General features: G+C 52.5%; 1 protein-coding gene across 3 annotated transcripts in view; it reads right to left on the bottom strand.

Annotated features, from left to right (window-relative positions):
- The window catches only part of Actn1 (actinin alpha 1), a 95577-nt gene extending 78026 nt beyond the window's left edge, over positions 1 to 17551 (bottom strand). The window contains exon 1 of one of the 3 annotated variants that reach the window (XM_075948263.1): positions 16882 to 17551. In XM_075948263.1, the coding sequence (XP_075804378.1) occupies positions 16882 to 16986 (105 nt within the window). In that variant the 5' untranslated portion in view covers positions 16987 to 17551. The remainder of the gene's footprint in view (positions 1 to 16881) is intronic. The other 2 variants (XM_075948262.1, XM_075948261.1) reach the window with 2 other exon arrangements.
- Between the last annotated feature and the right edge of the window lie 360 nt (positions 17552 to 17911).

The following is a 17911-nucleotide window of genomic DNA, read 5'->3' as shown; positions in this document are numbered from 1 at the left end:
ATTGTGTAAACATGACGGTGCACGCACACAAAGCTAAGCAACACACACCAGGCTAAGTGGTCCTGCATACCTACACTGGATGCTGTAGCCTATTGTTTCCAGGTGGATACTTATAGAACGCATCACTGTACTGACTGGGAGGCAAGGGTAACACAATAGCAATCTAGAGGTGCACTAGGAACCCTGAGCAAGGGCTGACGGTGTGGCTCAGCTGGTAGTGTACTTGCCTGGCATGCACAAAGCCTCGGGTTTGATCCCAGCACAGCTTAAACTAGGTGATGCCCCATTCCAGCACTTGACAGGGGCTAGAGAATCAAAAGTCCAAAGTCATCTTTAGCTACATAGTGCGCTTGAGACCAGTGTGGGCTACAGAGGAGGAAGAGAAAGAGAGGGGGAAGCTGGGAAGAGAAGGGGGAGGTGGAGGCAGTGGCGGCAACAAGATTGCTATCATCATCGTCATCATCATCACTGTCACTGTCATCAGCAAGAATTTGTCAACTTTATCATAATCTTATGGGCATGATACATGCAATCCACCAGGTTCCCAGAGACTCTGTCAACAGATAATAGTGGTAATAGTGAGTACCTAAAACTTGTCTTGAAAAGAAGGAAGCAGAGAGGTGAGGCCATTGGAGAGACAGCCTCAGATTGGCTTCTGGTTACCTCTATGGCTTGTATTCGCCTGCCTGGGTTTTTCTGCATTGAACAGCCCAGCCCTGAGTCAGCCACACCACAACAGAGGGAGAAGTTCCTGGAAGCCTGGTGACTGCTTCTTATCCAGACTCTCACAGGCCCAGGATGCTGTGGGCCAGGCTGGAGAGTGTGTTGGGGTATCTGGGGATTAAGGTTGTGGTTTCTGCACCACCTACCACTTTCTGTTCACTTTGGTGCTGGGTGGCTGAGGCTTTAGTCTTTCAGACCCAGCGTGGCTGTCAGTCGGCTCTAACAGCCTCAGGGAGTTCTCAGAGTTTCGATTTTGGCACCTGTCCAAAGAGCCAAGTGTCCCCTACTTTGTTATGGGGATAATTCAAGACGGCGTATAGGAAGCAGTCAGCAGGGGCTCTGCAACAGAGCAACAACATGACCACAGCAGCTTCAGAGAGCGGAGGCCTGGAACACCAGGATTTATCCAAATGACCGACACACCAGGAGGGGCTTCTCTCAGGGCGGCCCACAGAGGCAGGGCCAGCACCGGGTTCCTAGGAGCTAGAAGGGATGCCTTGACAGAATATACTGGTCAAGAGAGAAGCTCCTGGGACCTGGGGAAGTAGAGATGCAACTCCATCTCCAAGGGGCTTCCCTCCCTGTCCTGGCAGCAGATGCTCATTCCCAGCAGGAAGAAGACAGCCAGGGCAGCAGGCAGTTCCGGGAGCTCTGAGCAAGGCCATCTTGGGAGCCACGTTCAGCTCTCACATAGAGTTGTCTAAGTCGGGGCAAGCAACTTCATCAAAGCCTAGGATGTTTCTGCTAAGAGGGAATTAAATACCGGAGTACCGTTTCTCTAGGAGGAGGTTACGATGAATCACTGGCAGCGCAGGGACTGGACTCAGTACAGCACTGAGCATGTGGCACTGAGTGTGAGCTGTGATCACCAGGACTGCCACCACCACGGCCACCTCCACGCTGCTGAGTGCCTGCTCACGTGCAAACTCAGGAGCCAGGCCAGGACAACTGGAGTAGAGAAGCTTACCTGCCCATCACTCCCTCCAGCTTGCAGAATGTACTTGAAATTGGCCACCCCCATAATGGCCAGATGCCCCGTAGTTTTATCAAGAGTACACTGTGTCAGGGCTGGGTGTGTCCACTCTCAGGTTCCTGAGCCCACTTGCAGGGATAGGAGAAGATGGTTCCCATGTACTCTAAGTCCTTAACAAAGCCAACCTTACGAGGAATGAAATATCGTGGCAGAGTGCTCCTGGCCAAATCAGACTACCACTATGGACTTCGGTTTCTTCATCCACAGAACTTTCAAGGACCCCTGACTTTGCCTTCTCTGATTTGCTTTCCTCAAACTGCTGCAGGGGAGAGAAAGACAAGAAGCGCGAACCAGTGATGACACACACAGTTCTTAGATTCACACAAAAAGCCTTGTTCTAGAGTCTGGCCAGGTTCTCAGACCCACTGAGCCCACAGGGCAGGTAGCTGCCCTCACACAGGCAATAGCAGTCAAGGTAACATGCAGCACAGGGGGTTATTATGATAGCCTGCCTGGCAAAGGGCAGAGATAGTCCCCATCCTTCCTAGACCTTGCCTGCCTGGAGCACCCAGGCTAAGGACCATTGCTAACTCCAAATAAGGCCTCACTTTGAAGTCCTGGGGCAACCAGCTTCCCACTCAAGGCCACACCCTAGCCAGGCATTTGCACAGTCAAAGAAGGCCAGGCATAGTGTCCAGGAGCGCTGACTGCTGGATCTGCCTAGAAGGGAAAGACATTCAAGGGACTCGATCCCCCTCCAGGTGGAGAGAAACACCTGAAATCTAATACAGAAGGTTGCGCAGATAAGATTGCAAAATGATTCGCAGCAGAGACAGGCTGAGAAGGCCAGACGCCGACTCCAAGGTCAAAGGAAGAAGTATTTGAGTCTGCTGAGTGTCCCTTCAGGAGGAACCCTCGGGGCTGGGAGATGGCTCCATGGTTGGGAATGCTTTCTTCTCTTCAGACCTCAGTTCGGTTCTCAGCACCAATGGCAGGCGGCTCAGAACCACCTGAAACTCAAGTCCCAGAGGATCTGATGCCCTCTTCTGCTACAACTGTACACGTTCTCACACAGACACATGAATAAAAACAAACCTAAAAACAAAACAAAAAAAACAACGGCACACTCCTTTAATTCCAGCCCTTGAGAGGCAGAGGCGAGAGGCGGGTGGATCTCTCTGAATTTGAGGTCTGCCTGGTCACGTGGAGAGTTCTAGGCACCAGAGTTACACAATGAGACCCCGTCTCAACAACAAACAAACAAACAGAAAAAACAGAAGGCAGAAACAGAACCCTGGCATTGCCCAGGCCTTGGAGATGACTGAGATCCAGATGACTGGACCATGTGGTGATCCAGTCAAGGCCCCGAGAACCAGCCTCCAGCACTGAGTCCTGACCACCATTCTGGGATGCAGGCTCCTGGGTTATGAGCACATATGACTGCTCCAGCATGACAAAAGTCACACACAGCACCAACTAAAATCCCAGGGCATCTGGAGGCATTTGGCACTCCTGTGCTCAGGGAATGGGACAGGACTCTGCCAAGCAGCTCTCGGAGCTAATAGTTCAAAAGAGATGGGGTCCCAAATGCTACTCTCCAAAGCCCCAACAGGGAGAAGGTGGCAAGAGAATCAAGGCCTTAGTGGACACCATGTCCTGGCCAGCTGGAGACCCCATGGTAAGGTTGCTAACGACAGTAGGTTAAGCTCCGGGGAAAACACACATTACACTGGCCATGGAAGGAGAAGAAAAACCAAGACCTTACTCTGACTTCCTGCGGGGCCCTCAGGTTCACACAAGAGGATCAGAAACTCCCTAAGATTTTCTGAAGCAGGGATCCCAGCCAAATGCAATCATTTCAGCCTCCAGGGAGAAAGGGCAGGGTGCTGGGGGAGGGGCCGGCATGGTTAGTTCCTCAGGAGACAAACACAGCTGGACTATCCCCAAGGGAGCTGGGAGGCCATCAACAGCACCCTACCACCCTGTGACCGAACACAGCTGGAGCGGTGACTGGAGGCATGGCAGGGTCTGAGCTCATCCGAGGCTCTGACCAGTCCAATGATGAGGATGGCTCCGAGGTCCATCTGAATCTGGGGAGCAAACCAGACCTCTGTCCTGAACCCAGAAACCAACCTCAAAGCTGGAGTGGCATTGGTGACTCAGACCATGACACCCAAGGGTTTCCTGCAAGACGGTGACCACCGAGAGGCAGTCAGTGAGTTAGGGAAGCACTACTACACACAAGCTTTTGTGCGCCTTGTCTTCAGGAGGCTGGGCACCACCTGGCACGAAGGCTTCTGAGGACTCACACTTGCGATAAGTGCCTTCTACTGTCCAAGGCACATCAGGTCACTGATCCTCCAAACGTCCTCAAAGCCAAGGGTTGCACAGTGACTCTCTGAGACAGTATAGCAAGGCTGCCAGCAGCCTGCCAACACATCTGTCTCTTCCAGGTTTCTCGCCAGCCCATCCTGGAGCCCAAGTGTCAACTGGGCAAGGCAGCAGCTAAGTGGCTGACAGGAGAGAAAAGGGGGGAACAAAGAAACCAGGCAGGGACAGGGGTGACATGCCTGTCACCCTGCTAGCTGTCCTCAGGCCTGGAAATGGGACTCACCAAGAAGGGTTGATCATGGCTCCTCACCTGGGCTATCTTCCAGAACTCTTACATTCACCTACAATCCGCTCCAACAGGAGAGTCTGCCTCCCAGAATACAAACAATTAGCTTCCAAAGACTGCAAGTCACTGTGGTGAGGCATAAACTATGAATTCATTTATAAGTTTGTAGTTACAGATATGCTTTATCAAGAGCTGTAATACGGGGCTGGAGAGATGGCACAGTGGTTAAGAGCACAGGCTGCTCTTCAGGAGGTCTTGAGTTCAATTCCCAGCACCCATGTGGTGGCTCACAGCCATCTGTAATGTGATCTGTGTGCATGAGGACAAAGCATTCATGTACATAAAATGCATTTAAAAAGCGCTGTAAGAAATGCAGCCAGGGATGTAGCCCAGCAGCAGGTAGAGAGCCAGGGAGTCAATTCCCAGTAAGGGAAATAGTAAATCTCTGGGTGTGGTGGTGGAAGCTGATTACTCCAGAGCTCAGAAACATGACACAGGAGGAACAAACTCCACTGTACCATAGGAAGACTCTTCTCAAAAGAATGGGGCGGGGGCAAAGACACAGCTCAGTTGGTAGTGCACCATGTACAAACTCTGCTTTCAATTCCCATCACTTCAGAAAGCCAGGCTTGGAGGAACACACACACACATAATCCCAGTGCTTGGAAGGGGGAGAAAAAGGATCAACAGTTCAAGGTCACTCTTGTGACTCCCGAACAAGTCTACAATGCGTAAGACCCTATCTTAAGGAAACCAATAAATAAATAAGTAAATCAATAAATGAAGTCAGCTGCTATTCTGAAAAGACAATAACTAGGTGGTGTGGGTCCTCGAGACCCTGGCCTCAAAGCCCCAGGATGGCAGGCAGGACATGGGAGCAGACAACCACAAGACACGGATGCCAGATGCAAGAAGAAAAGACAGCATTGAGACTGACTTCTGTCCTCCCTCACAGAGGCCGCCACAAAGGCAGGAAGCTAGGTTTACTGCCACCTGCAAGAAGTCATGAGATGTGGGCAAAGCCTCCAGGTCTCAACCAGAAATGGGATGCAGCGCTCCAGTACGGATGTGTGTAAACAGAGCAACGTACATCGGACTGGGGCTACAGGCTCATCTCCAGGGTTTTTTGTTTTTTTTCATTTTTTGAGATTTTTTAAATGTGCATTGGTGTTTTGCCATGGGTATTGGGTCTCTGGGAACTGGAGTTACAGACAGTTGTAAACTGCCATGTGGGTGCTGGGAATCGAACCCAGGTCCTCTGGAAGAGCAGTCAGCAATCTTAACAGCTGAGCCATCTCTCCAACCCCTACCTCCAGTTTTAAAATAGGCACAGATACACACCAGCTGCCTGGGCAGGGTTAATATGATCATACACTTATTAACAAAAACATTGAACTCAGGATACAGGTCCATGCCAACAGGGGAGCCAATGAGATCCCAGAGAAGAATGCTGGGGCCTCAACTCAAATGTGCCATTTCCTTAAAACAGAACTCTAAAGTCAGCAAGCTCTTTGTGAACCTGCTTCAAGAACAGAAACTCTAAAAATACGTGCTCCACTCACCTGAGTCTTTTGGGTCTCCCCAGAAACCCCAGACGCCCTTCACCTCCCGTCAGCCATCTCACCACAGGTGAAGTCTAAACAAAAGCCTCGCTGTGAAACACTGAGCATTTGACCAAGGTCCTGTGGCCAACCCCCAGGACTACGGGTGTCTCCTGTGCTTCAGAGGGACTGGGCAGCCCTGGTCACAGTCACTGGACTAATATGTAGACCTTAAGTCAGAGCTGCTTTTCAACCAGGAGCTTCTATGGAGAGATGCCCAGGCTACAACCCTACGTGCCAGACTGACCTTGCTGCTCCTGCCAAGCAGCCTCTGTTTAGGGTGGTGCCAAACAGGCCCAGATGCAAACACCAACGTAGCATTTTTTAATTTTAAAAAATAATTATATAAGGCCAGGAGTAATGGTGCACATCTTTAATCCCAGCACTCAGAAAACAGAGGCAGGCGGGCCTCTGAGGTCAAGGCCAGGCTGGTCTAGGGAGTCCCAGCACAACCAAGGCTACACAGAGAAACCCTGTCTCAAAAATCCAATAATAATAACAACAATAATAAAATAAACAAATAGATGCATATCTTTATGTGTCAATATACACATACAAACATATATAAGATAAAGTTACATACATATTATACTAATACTAATAATAATAATAATAATAATAATACTGTTGTGGAGGCTGGAGAGATGGTTCAGCGGTTAAGAGCATTGCCTGCCCTTCTAAAGGTCCAGAGTGCAATTCCCAGCAACCACATGGTGGCTCACAACCATCTGTAATGAAGTCTGGTACCCTCTTCCGGCCTGCAGGCGTGCACACAGACAGAATACTGTATATATAATAAATAAATAAATATTTTAAAAATTGACTGTTGCTTAACTTCCTAACACTGCATTCCGCTACACCTTAGCTTATTATGTGCACCTGTGCACACACATGGAGGTCATAGAATAACTTTCAGGAACTGGCTCCTCTCCTCCACCGTGTGAGTTCCAGGGACTGAACGCGCGCTGTTAGGATCGCCAGTAAGTCCATTAACTTGCTGAGCCGTCTCACCAGCTCCATGCTGCTTAACTTAAATTTTAAAGAGGAGAGAAGTGGGTGTCACTCGGGTCGAGTTCGCACAAGGTCCATTCCCAGAACCAAAGAACAAAACAATTAAAGGGAGGAATGAAGAGGATGGGGGAGTGAGCACAAATACACTTCTAGTCCTGGCCACAGCAACCCAAAGGGCAGGAAACAGGGATCGGGGCCCCGCCTCCAGGAAAACACATTCATGTGCCGCTGCCTCCTCACCCCAGCTCCCAGAGCTGAGTCTGGAAAAGCACTTTGGGTTCCTGGAAAGAAAGGCCCTTCGGAAATATCGGGAACTCGACTGGAAGGTGCCATTATTTGTCATCTGGAGGATGTCTGTGGTGTTTGAAGGGAACCACTCCTCCTTCAAAGCCAAAACTATGGCCAAAAACAACAGAGGGGCTGCTGGCAGCCAGAGAAACACAAAGGTTCTCTCCACCCCCAAACCACGAGCTGTCCAGCCTCTCTGTGGGACACGAGATGGGACCTGGTCCTCTCAGCCCCTCCACACACATGACAGAATGTCTCCTGTCAGACATGGAAAGACAAAGCTACATCAAGAGATCTGCCCGAGCAGGGCGATGGTGGCACACGCCTTTAATCCCAGCACTCGGGAGGCAGAGACAGGCGGATCTCTGTGAGTTTGAGACCAGCCTGGTCCACAGAGCTAGTTCCAGGACAGGCTCCAAAGCCACAGAGAAACCCTGTCTCGAAAAAACAAAAATAAACAAACAAACAAAAAAAAAGATATCTGCCGGAGGGAGGCCACTCACCTCCAGGTTCCTCCCCGTGACATTTCTCCTACAGCAGATTTGGGATATACAATGAGTTCCAGGTCAGCCTGAGCTACGGAGCAAAAACTGTCTCAAACAACTAAAATAAATAGATCTTCAGGCCCTACAAGCCCTGGCCTGGCAACACAATCCTGTGACCCTACTCCAGATGGCCCCACAGGTCCCAACCACCAAGCAGGAGAAGCAAGGTAACATAAGAGGCACTGTCTGACTGTCTTTCCCCCCAGAACGGGACAGTCGGGGGGCCTCTGCTTTAGACCCTTGGAGGCCCTAGGATATTCAATGCTGAGGCTCAAGAAGTGTCACTGTCCGCAGGCAGGTGCTACTTTTCTCAGGCCTAGACACTTCCAGTCCTTCCATGCTGACAGCCAGCCTAAGCCCCTACACCTTTCTGCGCAAGGGGTAAAGTATGACTCCTACGAGAATAAAGCTAAAGCGCCTTGCCGCCTGGAACACAGCCTTCCTGCTCCCCCGGGGACACAAACAAAGGGCAGGGCTGGTGAGAACAGGAAGCAGAAAGGAAGGGACTACTGAACCCCCCAAGCAGGGGAAGCCACTCCCCAAAAGCTGAAATCATGTCTAAGAGCAGTTTGGGGGCACAAAAGGTAGCCACTGGCACCTCCACGACCTTCCCAAGTAAGAAAAGTAACTTCAGAAGAGCCGGTGTCAGCCAGACTCCCTCAGTCCCAAGGACTTTGGTCAAAATTCACCCTAAATGTTCAAGTTGTGTCCAAGACCTAGGCAAAATCACCTGGCTTTTCTGAGGCTCACTTTCTCTACCCTAAAATGGAGCTTAACCCTCACAAGTTTGCTCATCACCACTGACGGTTAGAAATCACATCATGATTTATACACACGTATGTGAAAAACTATGAATCATAAAATAAGCACTCGATTACACAGCACCCTGAGTTATTACTCACTGGCATTTAAGACTCAAGTCTCAGTTAAAACACAAGCCCCTGCCGGGCGGTGGTGGCGCACGCCTTTAATCCCAGCACTCGGGAGGCAGAGGCAGGCGGATCTCTGTGAGTTCGAGACCAGCCTGGTCTACAAGAGCTAGTTCCAGGACAGGCTCCAAAACCACAGAGAAACCCTGTCTCGAAAAACCAAAAAAAAAAAAAACACGAGCCCCTTCACAGCCAGGGGTGTGTCCGTACTTACGGTAAAATCAGAATTCTGAAGCTAATCTGCCTAACCTTGCTCATAACAGTATACTGGTCAGCTCCCAGGCAGGTTAGTTCTCTGGGTCTCAGTTTCCCTATAAATACAGGCACAATAACAGTGTTTTCCTCAATGACCGGGGTCATCTAAGTCATTGAACCTTTAATCATCGTAAATCGTTGGTCTTTTTAGTTCCTTGGAGAACCTAAATACTTGTTGGTTGAGTGATGTAAAACAGACAGTTCTCCTGGCCAGTTTGCCTTCAAGAATCTTCTCTTCCCTCCCCAGGAGGTGGACAGAGTTTACACTTCCCTCTTAGTACCTTGGGCTTCTGAAATGTTTCAAACCAAAATGAACACCTGGGTCTTCATGTCCAGCCCTTTCTCTGTATGCCTGGGAGCTGGTCACCCGGTCTCTCTAAGTTCAGGCCATTCTAGGAAGAATGACCATCCCACAGCTCCACTCCCTGCTGCAGGGAGTACTAACGAAGGCCACTGATGGGACATGTCTGACTTACAATCTGGCATGCAAGAATTCCTCCCTGTCCTCCACCCTGGACCTTTTGGGACACAAGCCTGGAGAGGACTCTGATCCCTCCGTGGAGAACAAATCACAGCTCCACTAGAGGCCCATGGTAGCCAAGGACCAAGAAGGCAGTTTCCAGGGGAACAGCATCCCTGGAAACGCATCTACGCCCAGTTCCCATCCTCACTGCCTTTTATTCTCCTCCTACCTCTGTAGTGGGCTAAGTCACCTACCCACTATTGCTAGGCAACTTCTCAGGGAAGTGCAGCTGCCTCTCCAGCCCATACCTGCCTCTGACCCTAGGAAAGCTGCCCTTGCCTGCTGACCCTGGGGACGGCAGAAGGCAAGCAGTGACTATAGTCCAACAGGGTTTATGTTTGAACACCCCTAGGACTCTCACACGTCAGGGACTTGGGAAGATACGGAAAGCCACCTTTCCTCCCCAGCCCTGTTCTCGGGTTCTTATATGTCATATTCGCAAGACGGTTTCCAAGAATGGGCCAGTCACACTCTACAGAAATGCTTCTCTTCCTGATGACTCTTCAGCTCTCCTACCATGGTTCATGGCTCCGAATCCCAGCCCAGGAGCAGACGGCAAGCAAGGAGAAATGGGGGAGGGGAGGTTGCACAAGTAAGGATAAGCTATGAGGATGGCAGGTGTCATCTGAACTCCTGTGACAGTATGCACATTTGAGAGGTGGGATGACAGGCAACTGTCAGCTTCTTCTTTCCATTAGTCTTGGCTTGGCTTTTTTCAAAATTGAGACCTAGTTCTCAGAACATCAGTGTCACCAATTTTGCAGTGCACAGCCCAGTAATTCTGAGTGTACTCATAAGGCCATACATCCATCACCACTGTCTAATTCCAGAACATGTCAACCCCTGGGGTTTTATCTGTATACATCCATCTTTGCTTAACGTTCCTGCGCAAGGCAAACACCAGAGGGGGGATAGAACCACCAGCTTCAGATCCTAAAGCCACTGCCGCCCTGACCTTGAGATCCTGAAAAGGTCAGACAGTTCTCCACCTATGAAATGTCGTGCAACAGTAAGGCCCAACTCACAGGGACACATACGCACACGGGTCCTCAGGATAGCTACTGTAGACTGGACTCCTAGTGCTCCCCCACCAAAGCCCTGTGAAAGACTCCCCAGTCGATGGAAGGGCACGAGACAAGGCCTGAGGAACTCTGTCCCCTCAACCTTCAGGTGGCAGATCTTGGTTGTGCAGTGGGTGGGGCAGGAAAGTGGGCCTCCAGGAGGCTCTCAGCCCTCTTCTCCTGGGTCTTCTCAGTCCCTGTTCTCTCAAGGCTCCTTGCCTGGGTCAGGGCCGGGTTCGAGGGTGCAGAAACCTGAACTGACGGGTAAGTAGGACTTCACTGACCCATAGGAACAGCACCAGCATACGGGGCTACAAGACTTCCTCTGCCTACGGCCTCTTGCCTGTGAATTCTCTGAGGAGCCACAGACTAAAACTGTTCAAACCACCTCTAGCAGAAAGACTGCAGGACCTGCCAAGATTTTATTCTGACAGGGTTTCACTATGCAGCCCTGGATGACCAGGAATTCAGCACATAGACCAGGCTGTCAGATGTTCCCAGCCTCTGTCTCCTAAGTGCTACGAATAAAGGCATGCCTCCCACACCTGGACCCGCCAATATTCTTGTGAGTAAACAGGTCCAGCTCACAGGACCACTCCTGCAGAGATGTGGGGCCATTGGCCATATCAAGAGGAGAAAAGGCAGGGCCAGTAGAGCAAGTGATCCCTGGCTGCGTGTCAGACTGTGCATCTCTGAGGCTGACTGGCTGGGATGACCCCAGCTGTACCTGGAGAGGTATGAGCCTTAAGAGCCTGACCAGTGTGACCTGCTTAGACAGCCTGGCCTAGTCGTCACTCTCGGCCAGTGAAGAACCAGGGGCTGGGTGTGTAGCCAAGTTGGGGCAATGCTTGTCCACCATGCATGAAACTCTTTTTGAGTTCAATTCCTAGCCCCACAGCGTAAGCTGTTACACATCTATGCTCCCAGCACTTAGAACACAGAAGCAGGTCATTCTCCACCACACAGAAAATTCAAGGCCAGCCTGAGTTACAAAAGACCCTGCTCCTCAAAGAAAAAGACAAAGAGGAGGAAAGAAAGAGAGAAGGTGGGTGAGGCCAAGTCCGAATGAGGAAGAACGAGAGGGTGTCCCAGCACCTGACTCGGGTGGCTTGCTCTGCCCCTCCCAGGCAGGCCCCTCACCTCACCCTTCTCAATCCTGCAGCAAAAAGGTCACTTGGTTTCCCAGCAGAAACCTCTTTCACACACACGCAGAAACCTCTCTTTCACACACACACACACACACACACACACACACAACACCTTCTCCACCCCAGGCTCTGTGCAGACTCCCTCCCTACCCTGGCCACAAAGCCTGTCAGCTGCTCATTCCATCAGCTATTACTGACACAGCTTAGCAGTATGACTGCAGATCTTTCTGATCTCCTAGTTGTCAGGACCCACCAGGCAGGTCACCCAGGGTATTCACTCAACACTCTGCACCTGGTTCCAGTAGTCATCTCAGCAATCCATGCATCAAGGACTGGACTCTTTCTAGGAGCCACACATCTGTGACCAGGTCACAGAGCAGGCTGGGGCTATCCCACCCCAACTCTAGACCCACAGGAAATACCACATGCCCTCAAGCCCAATTTCCGGTCTGTGGCCTCAGCACCAGGCTTTTTTAGAGCCAGTGGAAAGGTAGCACCTTGGAGCACCTCCGGAAGCCAGCCTCAAGGAAGATTCCTCCAGAAGACCCTGACCACGTGCCCTTTGGGCATCTACGACATCTTCTTCCTACAAGCCCACCTCCAGTGTCCCATTGTTCGACAATCTGGTTTTTCGTTCGGGCCACAAGCCAGGCCTCCTCACACCTGCCTGGTCTAGGGCCAGCTGGCATCTGGGGCCTGGTGGCCCAACTCTTCCCTCCCCCACTTCTCCTTCAGGTTTTATCCATTGCTTAACCAATGGGGCACCTGTTCCCAGCTACACCAAGTGAGCGTAGGGAAGGTGCAGGGAGGTGTGAGGGCAGGGCAAATTCCTGGGCTAAATGGCTCTTAAGGGACGCTCATTCTCTGTGTGTTGTTCTTCTTGCACTATAACACAGTGACACAAATTTTAAGTACTTTTTTTTCCTGATTAGTTTTTATTGGGGGGGGAGGGACTTTGAGACAAGGTCTCACCACGTAGAACAAGCCAGCCTAGAATTCACTAAGTAGCTCCAAGATGGCACAGTTAGCCAATGAAAGAGCCAACATTTTGACAGACGCACACACCCCACCACACCCGGTGCACATTTATCTCCAGAAGCTGGAGCCAGGATGCAGGCCCAGGATTGGGTCTTTACCTAGAAACAGAGCATCCATGTCCTCAAGCAGCAGCCTCCTCTAAATCCTGTCCCTGCTCAGGACCAGGAATGCAGCAAAGAACTGGACAGCCTGGATGATTGACCCCCACAGACCTGTCAGGGGTACGGCAGTCAAGAAGACAAAGACGGCTCTGAGGGTGGAAGAACCAATTCCTTGCTCTTTCTAATTCCACTTCCATCAGGTACCACCCTGATTTGGGGTGTTTAGTCCTTCCCAAGTAAACCCACCCCTTCAAGTTCTTACTTCCCCTTTGGAAATCCTGGGTAGGCTCCCATGAGATGGCCCAGCCGCCCAGAAAACTGTGACTGAGGTGGCCTAAGTCTACCACTGATGCAGCACTGGGATCTGGGTCTTCTCCATAGCTATTTGCATCCGCCTGCCAAGGCTGCTGGGTTTCAACAGCTACTCAACAAGTGTGAATGAGATGTCTCATTGGGAAAAGCCCTAGGGCTGACACCTGTGGGAGTACACGGTTCCCTCCAGAACCTCCACGGCTTCAGAAATACAGTTGAGGAGCAGGACCACCTCCTCACAAGTTAAAACAAATATGGAGCCCGAAGCTAGAAGGAGCTGGCCCAAGGTCACAGTGAGAGAGGACAGGTCCAGAACCTAACCCTAAGTCAACATTCTCTTTAGCCTGTTTGACACCTATGCACAAACACTCACGGGCGTGGCAAGATCTCCGTGAGGGAACACAGAGAGGCCTGTGGTCATCATGAAAAGAACTGTCTCGGGAAAGAAAGAAGACTTCAGGCCTCCTCCTGGAAGTCAGGAAGGCCATCAGAGCCGCATCTCTAGTTTCTGGGCCATAGCCACATTTTGCATTTGGAGGTATGGGGACCAACCAAGAACTCTGCCCCAAAGCATTCTTTGAAGAGGGGAGAACCACAGCCACCACACCCCCTTTCCTTCGGTTCCTTGAGTCATGCCTCCTGCCTGCTCGGGCTTCTACCTGCATCCACCTCCACCAAGGAAGCAGTTCCCACCACTCATCATTTCATAGGAGCGGGTAAGAGCTGGAAGGAGGGGGACGCTCGGTAGGGTAAAACACATCAGGTTCTATCTTACTCAGTGTCCCACTTCCAATGCCTAGAACTCAGCCTGGCTCACAGTCTGTGCTCACACAAAGCCGGGGAGATGGCTCAGTCACTAAAGGGTACCTAAAGTCAATCTCTAGCACCCACATAAAAAGTTGAGTATGGTGGTCCACGCCTGTAACCGCAGGGGTAGCAGGAGCAGACATCCAGACTAGCTGAGTTAGGAGTTCCAGGTTCAGGGAAAGAAACGCTGTTTTCAAAAATGAGGTAGAGAGTTGGCCAGGTGTGGAGACAAAAACATGTGGTATCTCTGTGAGTTAGAGGCCAGCCTGTTCTACATTGGCAGAGTTAAGGCCAGCCAGGGCAGGGCACACACAGAGAGACCCGATCTCAATAAATAAAGTGAAGAGTGACTCAGAAAGACATCGGCCTCTAAGCACCACATAGGCACAGCCACACATATACCGCTCAGAGAGCTGAGAAGCCAATGGCTCCAACTGCACATACCACCTCAGTGGTCCCATATCACATCCTCCCCATTCCCAGGCAGGAGGAAGAAGAGCAAAACCTACTAGGTGCTGCTTCGCCTTAAGAAGTCCCTCTGTATATCCCAATGACTCTTCTGAGAACTAGGCAGGGCCAAACTTCTGCAGCAGAGAAAACTGAAGTTCCCGAAAGACAACACCAGGAATGAATGGCCTGGGGCCACAACCAGGGACCAGGTTTCCCAAGTCAAAAGCAGAGAGCCTACAACCAGGCTCCTATTATCAACCCAAGTAGGTGTGGATTCCCAGACACCAAAACCCTCTGGATTCTTCCCATCCTTCCTCCAGCTGTCTCCCAGTCCACCACACACCAGCTCCCAGCCCAGGCTACTTCTTCTCTCTTACCCTGGTTTGCTCATCTTCTCATGTGTCCAGCTCACAGAGCTGCTGGGATCTACGAGATATAGCAGCTACGAGGCTGGCACACATTAGCCAGCATCAGCCTATGTGACACATGACCAGAGACGACCAAATTACCTAGATGGTCTGTTTCCACCAGGTAGGAGTTTCGGGAAGCTATCATTTTCTCCCCAACCTCAACGAACATGTTCACTCAGCCATTCATTCTTTAATACTGAGTGAACATATAGGCCCAAGACTCAGCGCCTGGATGCCGGAAACTGAGTCTCACACCCTTGCTGGGCCTGGCTCTTCAAGAGCTCCATCACTCCTGTCTCTTCCAGTACAAAGTTGAACTCCTAGGAGGGACTTGACTTCTCCATGGAAGAGCCCAAGATTTCCATCATTCTGATTCCACCCTTCCTGACCATCTTGAGAAAGTTTTTGGATTTTTTTTTTTGTCTTGTTTTGGTTTTTGTTTCCTTTTTTATTGAAAGAGAAACAGGGGAGGGAGATTCCCTGTCCTCTCTGGGAGTCTCCAAATAGCTCATCCAGTTTTCTCCTCCAGCAACAGTCCCAGGAAATAGGGGAAAGACCCTCAACCTTCAGCTCCCGAAGAGGGGGAGGGGGCTGACAGGAAGAGGGCGGTGTCTTTAAGCAACCAATACATTACAAAGAAGCCAGTTCAAAGCCAAGGGACTCTCTTAAGTCGTGGTTGCTGTCGGAGACAGGGGCAGGGCCCCAGGTCGCCTGTTTAAGGAAGCCCATTGTGGTGTGTTTTAAATTACCTCTGCTTGTCTGATGAAGTGAGTAAAGGGGCACCGTTTCAGGGCTTAGGATTCCTGAGTGAGCTAATACAGGATGCCTTTAGCTAAAGGGGAAAAAAAAAACTTCAGTCGGCTCTCTAAACTCCCCCCCCTTTTAAGTTTAAAAAAGGGAATGAATGTTACCATTTTTGGACATGAGCATTCTCCCTCAAGCCCAGCCCTAACCGCACTATCCAGAGGGACGCGCCATCCTGTCCCCCCATACCCAGATCACGAAGGGGGGGGGAGTATGAAATGGGGAGGGACTGGACGGGAATGGGAGGTGGGGTTCAGGGTACGTGGCTCAGGGAAAGGGCTCGCTGCGCATGCAGGAAGCCGCGGCATGGTTAATACCTCCCACCCCCCAAGAGTGGTTTCTGACCTCTTCCTGCCACTAGCTATTATACTCGGGACCCATCGCCAATTCCCCAGCCCAGAAGGGGCAGCAGATCCAGGACCTCGCTGACGGCGTCTAGGATACAGCGCAGGGCTGAGCAGAGATCCTCAAAGAACGACCCCAAATATCTCCTGAGACCGTCCCTCGCCACGGAGCCCCTCAACTAGAGCCAAGCTACCCAAACTCGCGTTTCACTAGGAAACGAGCGAGTCGGTAGGGCAGGACGCAGATGCATGGCTTGCAGCTACCAGCTCACTGAGTTAAGCAATAAAACGGTTCACCGTCCTGACCCCGCCCCCACAGGGCCCTGGGGAGCCCGCAAACGCCCCCCGATTTTCTCGGCCCCAGCAGCACTCCAGCACGTTCAGTTCCAGGCAGATGCCGAGGAAGCCGCCAAACCCTCCGGCACCCGCTCTGCTGTCTGCCGACTCGGCTAGGGGCGCAGAGTGCGGGGCAGCTTGCCCCTACGGTACAGAGAGCCCCAGGGGCGGCCCAGGAAGCGCGCTGCCACCGCACGCCATATGGAGGCGCCAGGAAGAAGGGAAGGAAGGGGAAAATCGATCCCGAGTAAGCAGCCATGGAACTGAAGTCTCAGCCCCAGCCTCTCGAGCACCGCCCCCACGCCCTGCCCACGCCGGCACGGTTTCGGCAGCAGCGGGGTGGCCTGGACCACCCGCTCCGAGGTGACCTGCCCGCAGGCGACGCCACCTCCCCGCGCTGCGGCTCGCAGTTCGCGGGCTACAGAGCAGGGGTGCTCCCCTCTTCCGCCCGGTGCCTGTAACCCAATACCCCACCTCGCAGTGGCGGCGTTGTCCCCGCCTCCGCTCTTGCGCGCCGGGAACTGGTTTCCAGCCGGGAGCCCAGGAGTGCGGCGGGCAGAGCGGATAAGGACTCGGAGATGCGGAGGGTGGGGATAAATGCTAACCTTCCTCTGCTGCTTCTCCCAGGCCGGATCCAGAAGCAGGTCCCGGTCCCAGTCCTCTTCGGGCTGCATGTAGTCGTTGGTCTGCTGGGAATCATAATGGTCCATGATGGTGCGCGCGTGCTAGGGGCTGGATTTTTTTCCTCCACCTTCTCTCTAAGCGACGGCAGCTGCTGCCCGGGTGTGGGAAGGGAGTCGGCAGGGTTGGGCTGGGTTGGGCTGGCGGGGCCGGGCTCGCTCCCCTGAGCCCGCTTCCGCCGCGGCTCTGCTAGCGGAGGCTGCTGCTGACGGTGGCGGCGGCTGGAGCTCGCGAACTGCCTTCCTGGGGAGCGCGCTCCGATCTAATCTCCACGCACACTGCGCTCGGTGAACACTCGCGCTGCCGGAGCAGAGGCGGGAGGGGGCGGGGAGAAGGGGCAGAGCCCTCCCGAGGTTCTCCATTGGCCAGGCCGAGTTGCCCAAACTTCCCCCCCAGCGCCTTTCATTGGGAATTCCTGGCATCCGTCAGGCGGGTCCCTATGCATATAGGTGGACTGGGCGGCCCCCTCCGGGCGCGCACGCCACCGCCCACTCCCTGGGTTCCCACTCCCCCGCGGCTCATGTGACACCACCTTAAGCTGAACCGGAGTGGAGCCCGGGGACACCTCCCGGAGCTCGGGGACCAAACAGCACTGAGCTCCGGAGCCGCGGGAGTCGCCGAGGATTGGCCCGGTTCCCTGCTGGCGGGAAGGCCTGGAACTTGGGAGCACCGGTGTTCCTGCCCCCCTCCGGGCGTGCACGCCACCGCCCACTCCCCCGCGACTCATGTGACACCACCTTAAGCTGAACCAGAGTGGAGCTCGGGGACCAGACAACACTGAGCTCCGAAGCTGCGGGAGTCGCCGAGGATTGGCCCGGTTCCCTGCGGGCGGGAAGGCCTGGAACTTGGGAGCACCGGTGTTCCTGCGGTCCCAGGTCGAGCTCCGAACCCCGGTCCTTCAAGGGGAAACCCGAGTATTTCGTTTTCTCTTTCTCAGGAAACCTAGGTCGGGAC

Source organism: Microtus pennsylvanicus, chromosome 14 (genome assembly GCF_037038515.1).
Source record: "Microtus pennsylvanicus isolate mMicPen1 chromosome 14, mMicPen1.hap1, whole genome shotgun sequence".
Classification (NCBI taxonomy): Eukaryota; Metazoa; Chordata; class Mammalia; order Rodentia; family Cricetidae; genus Microtus; species Microtus pennsylvanicus.
This window is presented reverse-complemented; position numbering and strand designations above follow the sequence as displayed.